Genomic DNA, 23,872 nt, shown 5'->3' on the forward strand with positions numbered 1-23,872 from the left:
ATGCAAGTTTTGTCAGCTTTAGATTAGAGTGTATTATGTAGTTATGCCAATGATACAATCCAATACAATAAAGATTAACCTTACAGGAATGACATGTTAGTTTGTGACAGATTATCAAGAAAAAGAAACAAAAACCAAATTTTTGTACTCCCGGCAGAGGTGTCTTCTGTACTAATTTAAACTTTGCCAATTTAAACCTCATTACCTATGCATGCGGTTTTCTGAATCACGGTTCAAAAACTAATGTTACCATTAGTCAATACAAAAAGACGTAGTATATATACTTCCCAGTTTTAGGGGTGTTTTCACTTTCTCTGTGCCATTGCTTTCTCACATTACTGTCATGTTTCACCAGTTCAGATATTTTCAAAAATGTAGTCCCTCCAGATATTTATGCAAGTGTAAGGCATGCATGTGGTTTGAAAGTCTGCAGTAAGCGGATCTTCCTGTCTTCTACTTGCTTCCCTGCAGAGTTTGAAGGAATGACAGGACCCGAGCGCGAGACAGCCTCTGCTGCGTCTGCGCATACTCAGTTCATTAAAGGAGGGCAGAGACGGGAGGAGGAGGCAAAGTTTTACCAGACTTCAGTTATTTAAAGTAGAAGGAATTTTTGTTCACACAAAATAAAAAAAACAAAAAACCATAGACATACCGGTAAGGCTACTCAGCACAAACCTATGCGGATAATCTGGAAACCACGCCTACACCCTGTCTGAACAAGTAAATCAAGTTGTTTAGCGGATGTTGACGTAGCTTCGTGACTTGGAGTAGGTAAGCAAAGTTTTGTTTACCTTATTAGCACTAGCTAACTGTTTTTTCTTTAACTATTCTAACTATTGCTTAATTTCGGTGTAACCATTGCTTCGGTTAACCAGTTTACACTACGCGTTTGTTTAATTTTGAGCTTGGGTATTTTATTTAAGTTTAACAACAGCCTCTTTGTGTGAGTTCAGTCAAACTGTCAAACAGCTGTTTCAGAGACACTTGTTTCACCTTGTGTTACTGGTAGAAATGTCTCAAAGACTAAACAACGTTGTCCCGCTTATGTACTGTGAATGTTGTTACTCGTAAGGTTTTTTTTTTGTGTGCTAGCGTTGGGTAAAGTTATTATCTCGTGGCCTATATTGCAGTTTTGATCCACGTGACTCAGCGTGGCGCATCTGTTTCAGTGAAGGTGGGCTTGATGGTGGATCGCTAGAGATGAATGCTAGTTAACATGGAGCTAAGTGGCTAAATGACACATCATTGCTTCACACGACAAAAAAAGCCACAGACCTTATCAGGTTTCTGCACGCCTTTCAGAAAGCAGACTGCAGTACACTACAGGAAGCTGTAAAGTGTTAATCAAGCAGAGGGGAACGCACATGTACTTAGTTTCTCAGTCTAAAAAGTCACATAGTACGAACAAGTAATTGTATAAAATACAAACTACCTAACAACAGTTGATAGATTCAACAGTATCTAATATGAACAAGCTACAGAGACGACCCTGCTGGATATACAAACCTAATTAAAAGTCACGCATTTACTACACTACACTCTTACTACTTTTACTTCTGTTATAAGATCTCTGTAGTGCTTTTCTCAAAGTTATAACTAGCAGCTGCCACTGCACGCACAGACAGCAAAAACTGATTATCGCAACACGGTTCAAGTGTCCTAATCTGGGATATCCTCTGATTTAATCTAGAGCTGCAAGATTTGAAACTTGCTTTTGAAATGCTGAAAGTTGCAGACTTGTGATGAAACACTACGGCCTCTTTGTTTGCTGTTGGTCACTGAAAATTCTGATAATCAATTACAGACTTAAGTCAAATAGCAAGTAATGTAGTGGTTAGCTCTGTTGCCTCATAGCAAGGTTCTTACTGGGTACTACCGCTTCCACCCACAGTCCAAACACATGCCTGTTAGTTTAGTGCAGGGGTCCCCAATCCCAGTCCACGAGGGCCGGTGTCCCTGCAGGTTTTAGATGTGTCCTTGATCCATCACAGCTGATTTAAATGGATAAATTACCTTCTCAACATGTCTTGAAGTTCTCCAGAGGCCTGGTAATGAACTAATCATGTGATTCATGAAAAGTTCATGAAACTGAGCATCTTCTGTCTTTATCAATTCATTTTAAATGGTACTGAAATTGATTTGAAATCGTTTTTTAGCACACAACCAACAAGAGAGGTGGTCCTCTGATTTAAATCAAACAGAATCTAGGGAAGCCAGAGAGGGGAAGGGTCATCTCTGAAGATAGAATTAAAATTGAAAATATTCTTCAGCATATCTGTGTCCACAGCTTGACTTAGATAACCTAGGATCCAAATTTAATGGGTCCTAGTTATAGCCAGTTCAATAAGTCGAGACAGATTCTTCAAAATTAGGAAGTCCATCAGGATAACCCATGATCTTGATGTCTCTCTTAAGGGGAGACTTCCTTAAACAGAATCCCACATGCCTTCCTCAATCAGCTGAGATTATGCAGAGACTCCCTTGACCATACCATGAAGAGCTGGGTGATATGGCCTAAAATCCACATTTCGGTATAATTTGAAGCACGTCCGGTATCCGGTATATTGCGATATATTGTTTTCTTCTGTATACCGTATTTTCCACATTATAAGGCGCACTTAAAATCCTTTAATTTTCTCAAAAATCGACAGTGTCAAAAATCTGTCAAAAAATGTTTTAGAACGACTTTGGTAAGCTACCAAGCTGCACCGCTTGATGGTGCAAACGTACAGCTCTGCTATCACTTCCAACATAAATGAAGACAGAAAACTAAACAGCAGTGACTTTTTTAGGGTTACTGAAGTTGGGCTAGCTGGTATATAATGATGTGCTATGTGATCCTTAGTGACACAGCTATGTTAGCATAACATAAACACAGTGAAGCTGGAGGATGAATGCTAACTTTTTTTCCACTTGATAAAAGTTACTGGAGGGTTCCTGATAGTTAGGGACAAATGCATTCGCATGGCAGGATGCTGTAAATGGACGAAACTTCAGTCAATACCGAGGCTAGTCATTAATATACTGCAACATCATGGGAATAGAGCAGCTGCGATAGAATTCAACATTAATGAATCAATGGTACGGAAGTGGAGGAAGCGCAGTGTTTGGCTTTCCTCATATTCCAAAACATGCTTTGTCTCTTCGCTATTATTGTTGCCCGGCATAATTTGCAGATGATATTGCCTGCAGCCGCTGCGATGCTTTCGACCAAAACAGGCGCAGCTTGATGACACCATCAACATGTGCTATCGCGGTACAGCAGTATAGTCAAAATCTCTATCGTTGGCCAAATTCATATCGTTTCTACCGTATACCGCTTATACCGCCCACCCCTAGAGTCCTGTTTGGCAGTTCAGAAACCAAATCCCACAGCCTCAGAGTCCTCGCTTAATCAATACTCAATAATAGACTTCAGGGGTTGTCAGTTTGCCAATGCTCAGGGTCCTCAAAAGCTGGTATGTCCAGCAGTACTGTCTGGCCCTCCTCCAGCTCCTCTCCTGACAGCACTAAGTATGACTCCACTTTCACAGTTCTGAGTAAAATCCTGTCTGCCTCACTCAGCCCACTGTCCTTTCATCCACGATCATTGTTAGTGCCATGGGTGACAAGACTTAACAACCCAGCTTTGTGTGACTATTAGGTGTGTAGAATGGATTTGAATGTTTTTTTAAAAGTTAGACTCTGAGAAGTTATTGGTGTTTCAGTGTTCAGATGTGTTTCCTCCATTTAACCATTCAAGAAATAAATAAGTTTTACCAGAGATCCACACAAAAATGGAAATGGTAGAATTACATTAATCACATTTTTTTTGTGATCTAAAAAGACCTGATGTCCACTACTAAAAAGTAAATGCAGTCATTAAAAATAATTAAATGAATAAATTATGATTATTTATTTATTTTACTGTAACATGTTTCTTCCCTCAACTTGGGCTAGTTGGAGGAAATTTCACCCTGGAACTTGTGACAGGTGCTCCTCACAACATTTTCAAGACTTAAAACCTGATTTGGAAAAATATATAATTATCAATAATAGCAGTAATTGGTGATTGATTGTTGCAATTTCAAAGAAAATGTTGCATCCCTTATTCAAAGGTTTGCTAATCGGTGAAATCATGGTTCAAAAGTCAGCACTCAGGGACCATTGGTTTGAGATTTGTTTGTGATCACACAGTTTAAAGCCTTAATGGTGGTACTCTTGCAAGTCATCAGTAGTTGAGTTAACACGTCTTCCACTTCTGTGACTATGGGAGGGCTAATTGTAATCGTGCAGTGCTGTTATTCTCTGCAGAGAGACAGCTGGTCCACTCCAGTAATGAAATCACTGTGGTGGGAGCCAGAGTCCCACCTGGCTGCAAACCGTAGTGATGGCTTCAAGAATCGCACTGACTGCTTCAACTCCACACAGAGCACCGTCCTAAAAGGACTCGAATTTGGAGGAGTGCCAGATGTCCTGCTGATCAACTTCGTTGTCTTTGTGGTTTGTTTCTGCCCCTTTCTGATCTACTTCTGATGAAGGGAGACATGATTACAAATACTTTAAAACTCAGTTCTCTGTCTTGTGAATACATTCTTTCCTTTTAATGTTTTAAAAGCAACAGTAAATTCTTCCAATAGAGCAATTTAAGACATAATAGTGATAAATGGTCAGTTGTATTGCTATCCACAGTTTCTGCTGATCGTCTTCACGATTATCAGGAAGCGGTTCTGGGACTACGGACGTTTAGCTTTGGTCGCAGACGATGACGGGTCAGTTAAGTTTGAGCATAATCTAAGCAGAAGGACATGTGGTGCACATACTGCCCAGAATCTAGACTTTGAAATTGTAAACTGAATCTTCTGGTTGCATTAGTCTTTGACACAGCCACTTTGTATATCAGGTTCACTGGCTCATCACGCCGCCGCTATGGACGTATGTCATCCACTGGGTCCAACAGGGAGGAACCAGATTATGACACGGTATGTAAAAGAATGTCACTAAAAATGAGAATAAAGCATAAAACAGTGGTTGTACTGATAAAGATAAATGGTATCGTTAAGTTAAACTGACTTCAGTTAATACTCGATTTAGTAATGATCGAAAAACAGATTTTTTTGTTTGTGGGGTTTTTTTTGTTTTGTTTTTTTAAACACTACCTTCTTTTGAAAATGCATGAAACCCACTAAAACATAAACAAACCATCAAATTAGGACGTGTGTTTGGGATATGAAGTGAGCTCAAGTTCCTCACCTAAACTGGTTCACAGGCTTCACTTAATACATTTGACCGCATATACCTAATACCATTGTAGGCAGACAGTTTTAATCGACTGGAATGTTGGTTGTTCAAAGATATCAATATAATCCGCTTTGGTAACACTTATGCCCTTTTTGATTCAGTGACCATGACTTGCAATTGTATGAAGTCGGTTTTTGAAAGGCCACGAAGGGCTTTACGCAGGTCTTCTTTGGGTATTTTAGAGCAATAACAGATCTCTCTTTTTGTTCAGGGAATGTGCTCTTGGCTGTGGTATATCTTCACAATAGAGTGAGTGTTTCTTTTTTTCTGCTTTAATCATTGTTTCACTCCAAAAACCTACTTTTATCGTCCTTTCTAAAATGAGGCAGAATGTGTGAGGTGTGATTCTGTATTTGTATGCTTATGTCGCAGTGATGAAAAGATAAAAGCCAAGTGTGGCATGGATGCTATTCACTACCTGTCATACGAGCGACATTTGATTTACCTGCTGCTGATCCTCACCGTCTTGTCCATCGGTGTCATACTGCCTGTCAACATGACTGGAGGCCTTCTGAGTGAGTTTCAAATTAAACCCTCCACACTTGTATTTCAAGAAAAAAAATCAGCTTAATGGCTGAAGTTAAAAAAATGTACTGATTAAAGGTCAGGCGTGAGTCAAGCAACAAGAACTCAGGAGCTGAGCTGTCCACTTCATAATCAGTGATTTGTACCCACAGACCATAAAGCATGTTTTTTAAGGGGCATTTCTTTAAAAGTTGTTCTGTGTTCTGTGATATGTGTCTATTAATATTTTTGATAATTTAAAAAAAGGTTTTATTTCTTTCAGATATTGACAAACAAAAGTTTGGAGAGACAACTATTGGAAATCTGAAAAAGGGGTAACTGCTTTATAAAAGTATGACGTTTGAACAAACTCGGATACCGTAAGATGGTATTTTCTTGTCTTTATTATCTACTTTGAATAACTGTCTTTCTGGTATTGTCTTGTAGAAACAACCTGTTATGGCTACACACAGTATTTGCAGTTATCTACCTGATCCTGACAGCTTTGCTGCTGCGACGTCACGTGTCACAAATGAAGGGCATGCGCAGAGAGATAGTGAGTGTCAGAGCACTGGAGTAGACAAGAGTACTCAGACTAGACTGGATGGTATTTAACGTAGATATTTAATAATATATGGCTGGGATGTTAGTTTCCTATTATCCTTTTACATCCCTATATCCTTTTACATTGGATTGTATTTGTCTGTGAGAAGTGTTTAGTTGTTCCCCTTCTGACTTTCTCTTCCTAGGCCAGAAACACCTTGTTTGTGTGTTCCCTTCCTAAAGACGCAACAGAAGAAGATGTAAAGACCCATTTTGTGTGAGTAAACAGAATTGTATAATAAAGATTATAAAGAAATTCTGGTTTTGTTCACATTTTGTCTCAAGCGTGGAAACAAGTAATTATAACCAACTGTGTTTGTTTATAGAGAGGCATACCCTTCCTGTCAAGTGTGCGCTGTCACCTTGGCGTATAATGTGACCAAGCTCATGTACCTTGATAAGGAAAGGTAAGAAAATCATGTGTGTATTTTATACTCTATCAGTAAGTTCAAATGTGTGACTGTTTCACATTTGTTTTTTTAACCTCAAAATGTTCTCAAACACTATCTTGTAGAGCATATTCAACTTTTATACTTGTACTATATGTACAAAAGTAGCGGACCGCCTACACATTACAGCTACAAGAGCTGCTCAGCCGTGGCAACCCATGTCATGAAGCTCATGGTGCACAGATTTTGTTTGATGTTAATTTCAGAGAAAGTTCGGATCTCTGCAGTTACTGAGTCAGCAGAGCATTGGTGACTTTTATGCAAATTCAAGCATTAGGAGGTGTGACTTTTTTTTTTTTAATGTACATATAGCTGTTAAGTAGTGTCAGTCACTTCTGTGTTTTTTGTTGGTTTTTGAGTTTGTCTTTTTTTGTTGTTGTTCTTTTTTTCACCTCAGGATACGTGCTGGGAAAAACCTGTGCTACTATGAGCGCGTCCTACAGAAAAAAAGGAGAACGTGTGTTCATCAGCCCCCGTATGTGTGGCTACTTATGTTGCTGCGCCAGCTGTGTGAAGGTGAGCCAGGCCAGATGATCAGAGTTCTGCACTATTTTAAGTTCAATATTATGTATATAGCACCAGCTCACAATTACAGTTGTGTAGTAAAGTAGGAAGTTAGTGGACATTTGGGTCTTTATCTCTTTAAGACATAGTAGTTCAACTAGTTAATTTGTGTCATGAATAAATAAAGCTGGGTATCATCTGCATTGCAATGAAAATGTATGCAGTATTTTTTAAATAATATTTTAATCATTTGCCCAAGGGAAACATATAATGTAAATAGTATTGGTCCCAGCACAGAACCCTGTGGAACTCCGTGAGTGACTTTGATGTCTGAAGAAGACTCGCCGTTTCATGCACAACTTGGATTACCTAGCTATCAGATAGATATGATTCAAATCACTGCAGGATAGCATCTTAAATACCTCTGGCAGGTTCTAATCTCTGTAGTAAAATATTATAGTTAACTGTATTCAACTCTTCACTGAAGTCTCGCTGGAACTGTACAGAAATGAATCCACAGTCAGTGGATGCAAGAAGACCATGTGCAACCTTCACTGAGACTGTTTCTGTACTGTTATGAGTTCTCAGTCCTAACTGAAACTGTTCAAATAAACATTTGTTTGCAAGTGATCAGTTATCTGTTTTACAGCTGCTCTTTTAAGAATTCCTGAGATAAAAGGAAGATTAGAAATCTATAATTAGCCAAGTCAACTGGATCAAATGACTACTTTTTAAGTGAAGATTTAATTACTGCCACCCTAAAAGCCTGTGGTATGTAATCTCTTAATAAAGATAGGTGAATCATATTTAAAAATGAATCATTAATTAATGGTGAAACTACTTTTGAGCAGTCTTGTAAGAATGTGGTCTAAAAGGGACCTTAATGGTTTAGAGGAAGCATTTATTCAAGTTAACTCAGATCAATGAGAGAGAAAGTCATAGTAAATATCAGCAGTTATTCGAGTTGCTATCCTTAATGATTATTTTTTTAATTCTAATGGTTAAAGGAATGTTTGGCTCAACAGAGCTCTGACTGTCAGTCTAACCACTCATTGGCCATCTGTCTGGTTGCAACAGATGTTTGCCACTCCCACAAGCACTTGATGACCCACTGTCATCAAGTGCTTGTTCATAGAAGGTTGTCTTATTGTTGGGGTTTTCTGTGTTTTTGTTTGTTTGGTATGTTTTGATTTAAGTGAGTGCAACTCCATATCCTCTCTAATTTATGAGTTATTTGCTTTATGGTGCTTGTTTGTGAGTTATACCAGGCAGTCAAGTATCTTTGATTTGTTGCTTTTTTAGAAGAGCTACAGTTTCCAGGGTTGTTTACAGTGAGGCTTTAACACTATTAACAAGATAATCAACCTTTGTAGGAGTAGAGTTTAGATGGTCTACATTGTGTTTGCACATAATGTTGAAGAAATAATGGAGAAAACACTTGCTTAAATCTAGTTACAGCGCTTCCAGAAATGTATTATCTGCTGCTCTGTATTCCAGTATCGTAAAATTAAATGTTATTAGAAAATGATAAGACAAAAGAGGGGTTTTTTTTTTAAGGGAATATGTTTAAATGTTCAGTTTCAATGCTATGCAGAACAAGATCCATAAAGCGTTTAAAGCAGTTGGTGAGCTTTTAGCTTTATCTTTGAAATATAATTAAAGATCTTGGCTGCAGAGTGCTAAATCTGAAAATGAAATTGATTCAGAAAACGTGTACCATGTATTAAAATAATATTTCCTGTGTTTGTGTCTTCTCAGGTTGATGCCATAGAGCATTACCGTGCTAAAGAACGGTTACTGCTGGAAGAGGTTAGACAAGAGGCAGAAATGGTACCACAGTACCCCCTAGGGATTGCTTTTGTCACCTTACAGACTGAGGCCATGGCCAAATTGTGAGTATTAGTGTAACCTTTTTAGGTACAAATAGTCATAAGTGTTAACCCTAACCTTAACTCTGCCCTGTGTCAGATTATTTCCAAATTCACAAATTTACAAAAAATATACATAATTACATACATATTTTAATAGCCTAGGGTTAGTGTTACAGTTGGGGTTGTCACTGACGATGACTTAAGTGTTCTTACTATCTGTACTGTCATTACTTGCTGTACAGTATGTACTACTTTTGTATGTAATGTGTCCAACTGCATTGTAACTCATTTGGTGATTGACTGCTGTTTCCATTATTTTTATTTTTGTAAGAGCAACGTGCTTTGACAGTGTTACCAACATTGGCATGCCAAGTGTGTCAGTGTTTTTCTGTAAGCAGCAATATTCTGTGTGGTTTATCCTCTTCCCCGATGATGACCATGATCTTTTAATTTCGTTGTCATCAGATTTCTTATTCTGTTGACGTTTAGTGGGAAAATGCTTCGTGGCAGTTTTTCTGAAAGCTAATGCAAATGTTAATCGGTAAAAGTTATCATTTACTTGCTGCAGAATTCTGAAAGACTTCAATGCAGTCAAGTGTGGTACCATGAGCAGCTGTTGTGGAGCGCAGCGCCAACCGTCATCCAAAAGCCAAAGTCTGAAAGTGAACAAGTGGCGGGTCGGGTTTGCACCATATACAAGGAATGTTTACTGGTAAGATCTGAAACACTAACCTTTCACACTGTATGCTCCCCATGTACTCCATGGACTTTTACTCATAAACTAATTTATATATGTAGATGGACTAAGTGGCAACAATAACAAAATAATAATACAAAAATACATTGACACTGGCCAAATTGTTAGTAAACATTAGTATTTGTGGAATGTAACTTGTAATGCAAGTTCTCTGGTTTATTATCTTTCACTCCAAACTGTTGCAACATTTAGAAAAAAAGGAGCAGTCAAAAGTACCTTTATTTGTGTCAGCCCAGAATTTTACAATTTGAGCATCTAAGTTCTGCCTGTACTAACATCAAAACCTATACTCTGCACTTAGATACTCAGTGTATATGTATCTGTTAGTACTGTTTTTTATGTTTTATGTGAATCAATTCAATTTATGTTTTGTTTTTTGGACACACTACTTGACTGATAGTGTGTGACTTTCTGAGAACCCTTAGTTGGAAATGCTTCAGCGTAGTAATTTAAATACAGGTCTTATATAATGTTGTGTGCTTGCGTGTAGCGGAATTTGTATTCTTAATGTATACTGTTCACATCGGGCACAGGAGACATTTATGAGGGAGTATGTAGTGTGCACACGAGCCTTTTCTTTGCAATCTCTCTTTGTGTGTAACTCTCCTGTTATTTCTGTTTTTCACATTTTTCCTAACCCACAGGGAAAATCTCTCAGTGCAGGGTGTTTCCTGGTACGCGCGCTATGTATCACTAAATGTATTGCTTTTCATCCTGCTGACCTTATTCACGACCCCCACTATCATTATCAACACCATGGATAAGTTCAACGTGACCAAGCCCATCAACGCTCTTAATGTGAGACTTGCACATGCTAAATTTCAGTTAACCATCACAGGTTTGCAGCAAGTCTAAAGGTTGTTTTGTTTGTTTTTTGCCCTAGAGCCCCATCATCAGTCAGTTCTTCCCCACGTTCCTGCTGTGGGCCTTCTCTGCTCTGCTTCCTACAATAGTGTACTATTCTACACTAGGAGAGGCACACTGGAGCAGGTAGAAAGGACATATACACACACACACACACACACACACACACACACACACACACACACACACACAGAGCAGTAGTGTACTGATTGGTTTCAGAGGTAATTTGTTTTATTCCGCTGCCATCTGTGTCTCAGGTCCAGCGAGCAGCTGAGCATGATGCGCAAGCTCTACTTTTTTCTGCTCTTCATGGTGCTTCTCCTCCCCTCGCTAGGACTCACCAGGTAATTTTTATTACTGCCAGTTTGAATAAACACCAGTTTACAAAAAAACTAGGTTTATTGTCTATTCACTGAAACTACTTCTCAGTGTATATCGCATACAGCAAGAAACGGAGGAACTCAAACACTTCCATGTATCAGAAGCAATAACTCACCGTTAGCCTAAATTTCACAAGACTCGCTGACAAAAACTATCCAAGTTCTGCCGCCACAGCCAAGTGTAAATGCTTTGCATGAAATAAATCCATTTTATGTTCATATGTACTTTGCTCAGTAAAATAAAAATTCCCCCAAGTGAAGAGATGTTTAATGGTGTCGGTACATGTAGCCAAGAAAGCTTGGCTAACTTTCTGTGTTTTTGTTTAGTCTCGCTGTGTTCTTCCAATGGCTGTTTGACAAAGAATTTCTCTCCAATGGGACAGTGAGATTTGAGTAAGTGAGCTCTTTTGAAAGTTAATCGAGTTGAGATTAAGTCATCATTTCTCTGATATTATATAATACAAGCTTTACTAACATATTAATAACTTGTCTGTTTTTAAGATTATTTTGTACCGTGTTCTTTACATTGATTTAGAATATAAATTTTACATTTAAAGTATGGTTGTTGGTTGTTTTATTTACAGCTAGATGCTTTTCTGACATTATAATGGTTTGGTTGAAGCTGACATGCTTAGACAATGTGTGACACTTACAATATGGGTAAATGTTTTTAAATATAGCTTCTTATGATCCTGGACAAACTATTTATTTACTGAAATTAACGTTTTGCCCTGTTCTTCTCTTTTGGTGGTCTCTGGTTTGATTACACCAGGTGTGTGTTTTTACCTGGCCAAGGGGCTTTTTTTGTCAACTACGTAATTGCAGCAGCCCTCGTGGGCTCTGCGATGGAGTTGTTGCGGTTGCCAGGGTTACTGCTTTACATCATTCGTTTGATGATTGCTCGCTCTGCTGCTGAAAGGAAATACGTCAAAGAGGTTTGTAGTGACTTTAGCTGCTATACTTTGCTCTAATTTCATTCTGTCATAAATCTACGACTATAAGAGAATATATTGTTTATGAATATCTTTCTGATTCTCCCCTAAGTATTTGGAAGGTGAATAACTTGTGTCAACATCTTGTTACAGAAACAGGCATATGAGTTTGAATACGGAGCCATGTACGGCTGGATTCTTTGTTTATTTACGGTTATCCTGGCTTACAGCATCATTTGTCCTGTAATAGTGCCTTTCGGTGAGTATCTACAGTAGTGTTGCTCCACTAGATGCTTTTTTTTTTTTTTTTATTTCGTTTTTTCTTTATTATCTGATAGTTTGTTCCACTTTTCAGTTTTTAATTGCCTCGTTTCTGACTGTATCAGGTCTCCTCTACATGGTCCTGAAGTACCTGGTGGACAGATACAACCTGTGCTTTGTTTACCTGTCTGCTCGCCTAGACCGCCAAGTTCACCTGGAGGCTGTGAATCAAGCTCTGGGCGCACCCATCATCTGCCTAATGTGGCTTTACTTCTTTTCTGTCCTCAGAATAGGTGAGAAATAATCTATCCTTTTTTTCATAAGGGTTTATCAAATTCATAGTCATGAGGGGCAGACTCTGTCCCAGCAGACACTGGATGATAGAATAATACAGAGATGTAGAATACCATACCATTTTAATTCATATCCATACAAACTGCTAATTTATAATCATTATAAACATGCTATCCAATGTGTATGTCTTTGGACTGTGGCATGCTAGCTAGCTAGGCATAGATGAGTCAAAACCTCCTTGCTGTGAGGTGGCACTGACTGCCACTTTAAAGATTCTGCAACATAAATTATCCATTGTGTTTAACCATAAACATGGCCAGTAATGCTTGAGGGACATTTTATCGCCGAGTCAAATTTACACGCTTTTCCTCTGACCTTTGATGCCCTGTCTACATTGTTTTGCTGTGAGAGTCACAGTTTTATCACTACGGTGCTAGCTGGCTTCCTTAAGTTGTTTTGAGTAGTTTGAGCTCACAACAAGGTTTATGGATATTTTATTGAGTAACTGGGTCATGATTTCTGCAGAGAGACATTGCTGCTGAGTTTTTAAAATGTTATTTTGGGGAAAAAAACTCTTGCTGCTTCAAGCATCAGAAGCAACTCTATGTAGTTGTAGTTCAAGATAAGACAAACGCAGCCAAAAATACAGGACAAGTTTATTTTGAAGATAAAATGAAAGTTACACAATTTGATTTGCCTGATCGTTTTTTTTAATGATAAATTATAAATTCACACTTAATGCTTACGTGATGTTCACGTCTTCAGTATTGAACTGTTAATTCAACCCAAAGGGACCTCACCCCACCCCCCACCCCTGTCAGCTATGAATTAAAGTTTTCTATACCTGTATTTGAAATCTGTGTTTGTCTGCATGAAATGTTTCAGGTTTCTGGGCACCCACATCTCTGTTTACTTTGGTGATCCTGTGTATCACCATTATCATCTCTCTCAGCTATACCTGCTTTGGCTTTTTCAAGTACCTCAGTCCATTTAACTATATGGTGAGTATTTTCTTGTGTGTGAGCAGTACTCTATTGTTTCTATGTCATCCTTCACAATCAGTGCTCACAGTGTTTGCGCTCTCTCTCAGGTCAACGAGGAGGACGAGGATCCAGCAGAGGGCGTGGACGACAACACTTCGGTACTGTATTTGTTCTTTAAAATTTCCACAACATAACTAAAGCTCAGGCATATTTAACAGGGGCCTGAACTTATGTCAACCTGCATGTCCATTCATTTGCCCTGTTAGTCATTAACAAGCAATGACTAACATAATGATGAATTACTTTGGCTTCAGCTGCCACAGAAAATGCAACTGCACTTAAAAATCCCCAAAAAACGGAGGATTATAGACCTGAGAGAGCTAAAATGGAAGTCTACCCAGTGGATCCTGAGGGTTCAAGTCGTGAACTTTGAGCCTTATTAGTCATTTCTGCACTTATGTTCAAAGCTGACTCCAGTTTTGTTTTTTAGCAAGCTGTAGCTTTCCTTTCATTCTTCACAAGGTCATACTTTGGCCACCACTTTCAGCATTGCGTGAATCACATGACATAGAGTTAAGAATTTACAAAAATCAGTATTGAGAAACATGCTTTTCTTTTGTTTTCACTGCTCATCCATTTTGTCTTGGCTGTATTTTAACAGGTTTACCTTCCCAGAGTACTCGATACTAAATCTCCTGCCAGCATCCCACAAAATGATGATCAGCCGCCGCAGTCTTATGGGTCTTTTGATGACACTGCAGCCTGCGGCTCCACACCAGTAGACAAATACATGGATGAATCCAAGAGTGATTCGAACCCTGGAAGTCAAGATGCTCCTTTGTCTTGATCATAAATTTGCTTCTTCGAGGTTTTACAGACAGTCCTGTTGAGTCCAGAAGCCTTCATAGACCAGCACCTACAATGTTCCAAAGGTGTAACTTATTTAATTTCTTCTGTGAGATAAGTTTATGGTGTCAGGGAAAATGTGTTGTTCATCTTGAAATTACTTTTTACGGGTGGGACTTTTATTGGATATCTAGAGAATACGTTTGACCAGTATAGATAGGAAACAAGATTTTAATATTATCTGTCATAAAGCATAACCAGTTGTCTGAGACCTCCCTGATAAGGACCAACTCACCAAGTAATGTCATGTCAGTTGTTATTTTGCTCATTTCACAACCTTATGGGGTCCACTGGGATAGCTTTATATGGTTTAATGTTTCAATACACGTCAAGTGTAAATTGCAGGAGCCTTCTCAAACACTCCTGAGCTTTTCTCTTTAATTCTCCCCTCCCGAAAAGCCCGGTCAGCTGGCATGAGGGAGGGAACTTTAAATTTTTTTTTTTCATTTTTAGCCTGTTTAAAAGGAGCATTTTATACATCGCTGTCACCTTTCTAACTGGTTTAATTCTCAGGTGACGTCACAGCTGTATTAACATCTGGGCAGCAGGTTAAAAAGGCTTTGGAGTGACAGCTGGTTTTCATTACACCAGGCTGCCTTTGAGTCATTATTTCATGTTTGTTGAAATACAGAAACCGGGAAATATTGTAATGAGAACACTTTACTGCAAATTTTGCTGTATGAGTACACGAAGAAAAAGGGTACCAAACGTGCTAATGTACAAACATTTTTACCAAAAAAACAAGAAATCCTCAGGGTCTTTGTTCACCCTTGCAGCCAGCAACAGAATATTTGGCGTGGTTTACTCAGAGCTGAGACATTTTAGACTGACGGTTATCATTATTGGCTCTGGCTGGAATATGATGGTGGGCAACGAGCACTTAGATTTATTTGAGGCAGCTGCTCATTCTTTGTTTAAAACCATGCCAAACCATCTACTAGATGGGCATTAATTGATGTAGATATGTTAAGGAACAAAATGGGGGGTGGGAGACATGAACAAATGAATATGAGTCAAAATATTTGCAAAGAAACACCAGAATTAATTGCTCACACATACAGGCTACATACTGCCACACAAATACCGAAGGGATTGGTTGCTGATTATTGCCAGAGCACTTGCCAAGGGTCCCCTTAATATTGCACTTTTTATATCTTTCTTGTGTTTACTAAAAAAAATCAGTTTTTGCTTTTTTTTTTATACAATCAGTTCTGCAGGAGGTGGAAACCAAAACAATGTTTTGATTGTTGGAGCCATTTACAATGTTGCAGAAGGTCAGATAAAAATTCTGAAGCATTACTTAATGAATGTTATAAACAGGTCAATGTTTATCTGCGTCAAATGTACGTTTTGCAGCTTAAATTATGCATTTAACAAAGAAACAAATTATTAAAGAAAACTTGTTCAGTGGTGGGTAAACAGAGTGTTGATTCTTTGGAGTTATAATAGATAACGTGTTCTCAGATCATGCAGATATTAGCAACACATTAACGGCCATAAGTCTGTTTGTCATTGGGGGGCACTGTTGAGCTGCAGTGGGTTCGTGTGATCTCTGAAATATTCATAAAGCAGTAATGCACAATGCTACATTAAGGATTTCTAACTTACTCTGACATCGGTATGAGCCAGTTTACTGGGTGACTATACCAGCAGCTCCACCTCCTCACCTGATCCCTCGCTATTGTCTCCTTTTCTGTTCCCTTTCTCTTCTTCTTGGCCTTTTCCCCTTTCTCACCACGGGTACCTGCCTCAGCTGAGAAACACCACTGTTGTCAAATAAAAGGCTTTTAGGGTGCCACAGTTGTTAAATATGGGTAATGAAGTGCTAAGTATCTAGTAGCTGTGGTGAAAGGAGACGTACGGACCTGCTGGACGAGGATCAGCGCAAACTAACGGAGCCTCGCAGTAGCTCTTGAAGAGCAAAAAATCAGTTCAGGAAGAGTAACTACTGAAGAGGTTTGAGACAACTACGTCCTTGTACATCCTGGCCCAAGAATTCAGTATAAATGTGCATGCATTTGCTTGGAAGCCTTATATAGCAGCTACTTAAGTGAAGGTACAAATGATTTTAAAAAAAAAAAAATGAAGAAATATTTAAAAAAAAAAAAAAAAACACCTCCCCCTGAGCAATATAAATTTTGTAAGCACTGAACACAAAGGTTACTGACTGCTTTACCCCAATGTCTGACAAAGATTAAGTATTACAAAACAGCCTCTCACATGTTTACCCTTTCTCAAGTGTTAGTATTGTGTGAAAGTGATTAAGCAATAAGTTCTGTTCTTAGTACTACTCGATCTCCAGTATGTTTAAAGTCATAACATGATTTTCAGTATAACCTTTTTAATGAAAAGCTAATAGTGAGAAGGAAAAGGGAAAACTGCCTGAGTCTCACGCAAAGAGCATTGGAAACAGATCTGAACAAACTTGGAGAAAGTCACATGAGAAAAGCTGTAGAGGGTCGGGATGCAGGGGAACTAATAACTTGCAGATATCCTCATGTGGCTCCAAAGATGAGCTGGTGAAATAAGATTAGATTTTGATATTAGACACCTGATATATCCTATGTGCTTTGTACATGTAATGCATGGTCGCTGCTGGAGAAACTTGCCTTCTGCTGGCTCAGTGGAGCGGCAATAATGTTGATGTTAAAGGCTGCAGGAGCCTAGGAAGGAGCTCTGAGCAGCAGCCAGAACTACAGTGTACAGTACAAGTTTCCAAAACCACACATCAAACTCTGACCCGATGTTAAAAACGCCACAAACTCATTGGCTCTTGCTTTGGCCCACATTGTGCTCGACTTTATGTCATGGGTGTGTGAAAGTCTGAAGTTTGAACCAGTCACATGCAAACTTGGGAGTAGTTTGTGGCATTTCACATGCAAGGAATTCTCTTGGATAGTCACATATTCTCTTATTCTCATTTTCTTTCTCCTCTGAGTATTGAATTCATACACTGCACATAAAGAGAAAGATGGAAAAAATATAGTTTTGATCACATAAATTTGTTTGCTAAAGCTTTATTTATATGGCGCTGTAATTTTCTAATTTATTTCCAAGACTTTTCTTGGAAAACAGTTGTGTCATTTGGTACAAATTTCAGGGAAATTAATAATGTCTTTAGGAGAAATGCTTCATTTAAACCTGGGCAAATATTCCTCTTTTTTCACTTATTATTGGAAACTTATGCTGTCTCTGCGCATTACCGTGTGTCTGTCCTTACAGTGTTGGGGTTTTTTTTTCCCATGTTTAGCCAACCAGCTTTAAATAGCCCTCAAGGTTTGCTAGCAAACAGCTGAACAGCCTCTATTAGTACCAGCTGGGATGGTGGCTTAGTGGAACCATTTAAGCAGTTAATAAAGATCATTCAGAAATTATCTGGACGACAAGAAATACTATTTCATTAAAAACTGGCATTAAAATTAGATTATTTTAGCTGTCTTGCCAAGACTTAGATGGGAACTTTGATATCACTCTCAAGTATATAGGAAAAAGAATAAGCAAATTTAAGGAGAGTGGGTAAGCCTATTGATTATAGTAATTACTGTGTTTGAGTAGATTGTTGGGGCCCCTCATCAAATGAAAGAGCAGAGACTTAGCTTGTACTTGCATGCACAATACAATTTATCCACTGTTAATCCAAACCCTCTCTGGCTGTTTTGTATAGGTGTGTAAAGCGTTGAACTCAGTGCCCTAAAAGCATTCTTGGTATTGTTGACGTCTGTGCTTTTGTGTACCACAGACGCTATTATTTTGTCACTTCCCTCCCTCTCTCTCAGTATTCACACTCCCAGGACACTGAAGTTAAGAAAGAGCCGCTGTGTGTGTTCGGGTGTGTGCATGTATGAGTGTGTGTATCAAATAAGAATTAAGCCCATTTAGAGTTTTGAGGGTTTGGGGTCAGATTTCCTTCATGTCACCACCAAGATCGATGGAAGTGACCTCTGACTGCTCCAATTTGTATATAAACACAGTTCTGGCCAATCACAACATCTCGTGGGATGGTGCCAACCAATGAGAGCCCCTGGAAGCATCATGCTCTGTGGCACTCCTATCTTTTGTCCGTCAGGATTAGTGCCATGGCAACGCTGGTCGCCTGGGAGGTGAGTTTCCCAGAGCAGCGGGACAAGCACAGAAGCAGGCCGCTTGAGTCCAAGTCTTAACTTCTTCTCTGGCCAAATGGGAAGCTGGACTGAACCAGTGTGTATGTGCGTGCATGTCATTCTGTAAGTCCAAAACTTCCACCTAGACTGCCAACTCTAATGAGGTGCCAATGTGAGCCACAAGCTCAAAGTGTGTTTTGTCTGTGTGGGTGAGTAGGTGGGTTGATGAGGGGCCGTCCTTGTGTGTTCTCTTCTCTGTGGAGCTCTCTGTAGAAAAGTCACCCCACTCTCATTCTCTTTTCTCTTGGTGGACTACATTAGCCAGAAGGGCGGAGGGCCAGGCAGCTGAAATCACCGCTGCTGACGAAGCATGTGACTCCAGACCGAGGCCCCTTTGTTTGGATGGTTACAGCCAACACACAGTCCTGGAAATGCAGCGTGACAAGGGAATAGACGAGCATGGGAATGAATGGACGGCAGTAATAATTAAAACCTGATTATCTGTTTTGTGATTGCTGAAAGGAAACATCTGCAAGGGTCTGAGAGTTACAGCCCTTTGGCAAATAAAATGTTGACCACAAATGTGATCAGAAATGGGGTGAAAATCCAAAGACTTCAGTGCGTTTACATTTTTCGAATGAATCCTCCATGCAGTTGTTTTTATTGTTAGTAAACGGATCCACCATTAACTCCCAGGCTGAATTCACGATGCTTTCACAGTATTCACAGGGTGCGCACACTCCCAACTGCTTCTATTTGATATTGAATTAGCTGAATTGGCAGTAATTCTACACTGCTGTGAAGTGTGAGCGCTGAAGCTAGTGTACTTGAGATACAGTTGCAATTAGGTGGATTTGATTACAGTAAATCTGCTGTAGATGTGAACTGGACCCCGCAATTAAAATTAAAACTACTTCATGGAAAGAAGGAGGTAATTGAATGATTAGTGCATTAAAAAATTACTATAAATGTGACCAAAAATATGGATTTATTCTCTCATTGGCTATGACAGCTGGGTAAGAATAAAATATATATGTGCAAGGGTGAGAAGTGAAAACAATGCCCTGTATTCTGCTGTGTTGTTTTCGTGTATGTATGTAATTGAGGTTTCTAACTCAGAAACCCTCACATTCTTGGATTGCAAGGGCATACGAGTCATATGGCACAAATTACATAGTGGAAAGCTCAGCTGTCAGGCAATGTAAAGGCCTACAATGGGATCATCATGGCCAAGATTTGCCCAGCAGACTGTCCAGAATCATTCATTGGACAGTAGCCAATCATGTTTTTCTCTGTAACTTAAGCCAAGTTCATGCTGCTTGTTCTGGCGAAGACTGCTGGATGTGAGCCAGGATAAACCAAACAACCGATGTTCGCTTAGTGTCTCTCAAACAAGATTTGCTTCATACAATACTCAATAAGGGGGCCAGTGATTTCAACACTGCTGAGTCTCTCTATATACTGTACATACAGTATATATGCTCAGCCACTGTGTTAGGAACAGCTGTTCAAATTAATACAATAATGGAATCGACCAATCACAAGAAAGCAACACAATGCATTTAGACATTTAGACATATTCAAGACGATCTGCTGGAGTTCAAACTGAGTGACTTAAGTGACTTTGAGCATGTTGATTTGAAACAGGCTGGTTTGAGTATTTCACAAACTGCTGATGTGCTGAAATTTCCCCAAACAGCCATCTCTAGGGTTTACAGAGAATGGTCTGAAAAAAAGAAATATCCAGTGAGGCCTGTTCTCTTGGTGAAAATGTTTTCGTAAATCCTTGAGGTCAAAGGAGAATGGCCATACTACTTCGAGCTGATGGGAAGGTAGTAACAGTAACTCAAATAACAACTGGTTACAAACAAGGTATGCAGAAGAGCAGCTCTGAAGGCACAGCATATCAAACCTTAAAGCAGATGAGCTACAGCAGCAGAAGACCACACTGAATGCCACTCCTGAAGCCACAGTTCGCACAGGCCCACCAAACTTGAAAAAGAGAAGGCTGAAAACTGCTGCTCATCAATTTAAGCCTCGATTCCTGCTGTGACATTCAGAAGGTGGGGTCAGAATTGGTTGTACAACATGAAATTATGGCTGTACCCTCCTTGAATCAATATGGTGATGGTGACGTAACAGTTTGCGGGATGTTTTCTTGGCACCACACTTTAAATATGCGGACCTGACTGTTGTTCCTGACTATATCCAACCCTTTATGACAGGGGTATCCAACTCCAGTCCTCGAGAGCTACTGTCCTGCAGCTTTTAGATGCATCCCTACTCCAACACAGCTGAATCAAATGATTGGATTACCTCTTCAGCATGCCATCAAGTTTGGCAAAGGCCTGGTAACAAACCATTCATTTGATTCAGGTGTGTCAGAACGAGGATGCATCTAAAAGCTGCAGGACAGTAGCTCTTGAGGACTGGAATTGGACACGCCTGCTTTATGACAACTCTGATGACTTATTCCGAAGGATACTACACCATGTGAGAAAGCTCACATATCTGTACCACAAAGAAATAAGGTCATTCTGAAGCCAAAGGTGGGTCCAACCCAGTGCTTGCAAAGTTTATCTAATAAAGTGACCAGTGAGTGTTTATATATTGTTAGAACTAAACTGGTATGAGTACCAACAAATAAAAGAAGCGCCAGACAGAGTCAGAAAGACAGGAAGGGATCATCATTTAGAGTCAAACACTTTTGGTTGGAAGATGAAGACTCTTTGTTAATTGTTACAAGATGGCTGGGTAATTGTCATGGTGAAAGGGATGGTGGATGGTTGCCCATGCATTTACAAAGACATTTAATGAGCAGACTGTTAAACAGATGACTGATCAGATATGAATCAGCATGGTAAATGAAAGGAGTTGACAGCACAAGAAAGAGAAAACAGATTTAATTGTTCCGTGTAATCTACAAAAGATGTCCCACAGCTCTATATTACAAATAGAAGACAGAGAGAAAGTAAGTTACTTTGAACTCTGGAAAAAGAATAACGGTAGAAACTAAAGAGGAAAGAAGTTTGGTCTCTTCACAAAATTCTGACCTTTAAATATCCAGTTTTACAAAAAGTGATTAAACCAAGCCACAGCAGCTGATCTCTCTATCAAAATAAGAACTCTTTGTTGCATCATCCTTTAAAAGCAAACTGATTTGACTGTCGAATATAGATAGCACAACTGATTGTAAATATTCAATATTATGGCAAAAATCAGACACCACACACTGACACATAGCATCCTTTCCCTCCTCTCCTACACTAGATTATGTCATGCCAAGACTGCTTTAATAGAATAGAATTCAACTTTATTGTCATTGCACATGTCACAGGTACAGGGCAACGAAATGCAGTTTGCATCCATCCAGAAGTGCTTTAGCCATGATATAGATATATTACAATATATATTAGCAATAATATAGATATGTAAGTATATTACAGAAATGGGTCTATTATGGTATGTTATAATGTACACGGTATGAAGTATGTTATGAATATTCTATAACTATAAGTATGTACAGGCTGTAGTGAGTACAAGCTATGTACAGGCTATGAACAGGATATAAATATGAAATAAAAAAACTATACAGAAATATGAGATATACAGCTATACAGAAATGTGAACTATGCAAGTTATAAACAGTTGTAGGATTAAAAATTATTGTATGTACAGAATGATTATTTACACAGAACTATACAGTAGTGCAGTTAAGATAAGTGAGATATGTGGATAATTTCTACAGAGGCTATATAAAGTGCTAGTGGTTGTGAGTGGTGGTTCAGTCCATGTTATTATTGTGTGTTTGAGGGTACGGTTGTCCATTGTGTGTGTGTGTAAGTGGTTGTGGGTGTGTGTGTATGTTCAGTCCATGAGTTTAACGTGGGTCAGATGTCAGGAGGCAGAGTTCAGGAGTCTGACAGCTGTGGGGAAGAAGCTGTTCCGGTACCTGGTGGTCTTAGTCCGGAGGCTCCTGTAGCGCCTCCCAGAGGGCAGGAGGGTGAAGAGTCCATGTGATGGGTGACTGGGGTCTTTGATGATTTTCCCAGCCCTTTTCAGACACCACTTCCTGTAGATGTCCTTTATGGCAGGAAGTGGTGCTCCGGCGATGCGCTGGGCAGTTTTCACGACCCTCTGCAACGCCTTCCGGTCCGAGGCAGAGCAGTTCCCGTACCAGACTGTTATACAGTTGGTCAGGATGCTCTCGATGGTGCAGCGGTAGAAGTTCACCAGGATGTCTCAGGACAGGTGGTTCTTCCTCAGAGTCCTCAAGAAGAAGAGGCGCTGGTGAGCCTTCTTGACCAGCTTGGAGCAGTTGGTTGTCCAGATGAGATCCTCGGAGATGTGGACTCCCAGGAACTTGAAGCTGCTCACACGCTCCACAGCCGTCCCTTTAATGTAGATGGGTGGATGTGGGTCAGCATTCCTCCTGTAGTCCACGATGAGCTCCTTGGTCTTCTCAGTGTTAAGCAGCAGGTTGTTTCTGTTGCACCACTCAGCCGATCCACCTCCTCCCTGTAGGCGGCCTCATCGTTGTCACTGATGAGGCCAATCACCGTGGTGTCATCTGCAAACTTAATGATGGTGTTGGAACCATCAGCAGGTCTGCAGTCATGGGTGAAGAGGGAGTAGAGGAAAGGGCTCATCACACAGCCTTGTGGTACACCGGTGTTCATTGTGATTGTTGATGAGCAGCGGTTATCCAGCCGGACATGTTGGGGGCGGTTGGTCAGGAAGTCCAGTAACCATTTGCAGATGAGGTAAAATGGTAAATGGCCTGTATTTGTATAGCGCTTTACTAGTCCCTAAGGACCCCAAAGCGCTTTACACATCCAGTCATCCACCCATTCACGCACACATTCACACACTGGTGATGGCAAGCTACGTTGTAGCCACAGCCACCCTGGGGCGCACTGACAGAGGCGAGGCTGCCGGACACTGGTGCCACTGGGCCCTCTGACCACCACCAGTAGGCAACGGGTGAAGTGTCTTGCCCAAGGACACAACGACCGAGACTGTCCAAGCCGGGGCTCGAACCGGCAATCTTCCAATTACAAGGCGAGCTCCCAACTCTTGAACCACGATTGCCCCACTGGCGCCACTGTCAGTTTCCTGATGAGTTGTGAGGGGTGGATTGTATTGAACGCTGAACTGAAGTCTATAAACAGCATTCTGGCGTAG

The 23,872-nt window shown here is 39.8% G+C and overlaps 1 protein-coding gene across 1 annotated transcript; it reads left to right on the forward strand.

Annotated features, from left to right (window-relative positions):
- Positions 1-514: 514 nt before the first annotated feature.
- tmem63a (transmembrane protein 63A) lies at positions 515-15,998 on the forward strand. Its single transcript, XM_025898936.1, is given in 24 exon segments — positions 515-771; positions 4,294-4,482; positions 4,672-4,751; positions 4,883-4,961; positions 5,492-5,529; positions 5,653-5,795; positions 6,068-6,119; positions 6,232-6,340; positions 6,534-6,604; positions 6,714-6,794; positions 7,234-7,279; positions 7,281-7,352; positions 9,099-9,232; positions 9,780-9,923; positions 10,613-10,766; positions 10,852-10,958; positions 11,090-11,176; positions 11,540-11,605; positions 11,985-12,147; positions 12,298-12,403; positions 12,531-12,698; positions 13,585-13,700; positions 13,790-13,840; positions 14,344-15,998. Coding segments are annotated over 23 exon segments (2,418 nt in total). The 5' UTR covers positions 515-771; positions 4,294-4,317; the 3' UTR covers positions 14,530-15,998.
- The last annotated feature ends 7,874 nt before the right edge of the window (positions 15,999-23,872 follow it).

Source organism: Oreochromis niloticus, linkage group LG15 (assembly GCF_001858045.2).
Source record: "Oreochromis niloticus isolate F11D_XX linkage group LG15, O_niloticus_UMD_NMBU, whole genome shotgun sequence".
NCBI classification, from domain to species: Eukaryota; Metazoa; Chordata; class Actinopteri; order Cichliformes; family Cichlidae; genus Oreochromis; species Oreochromis niloticus.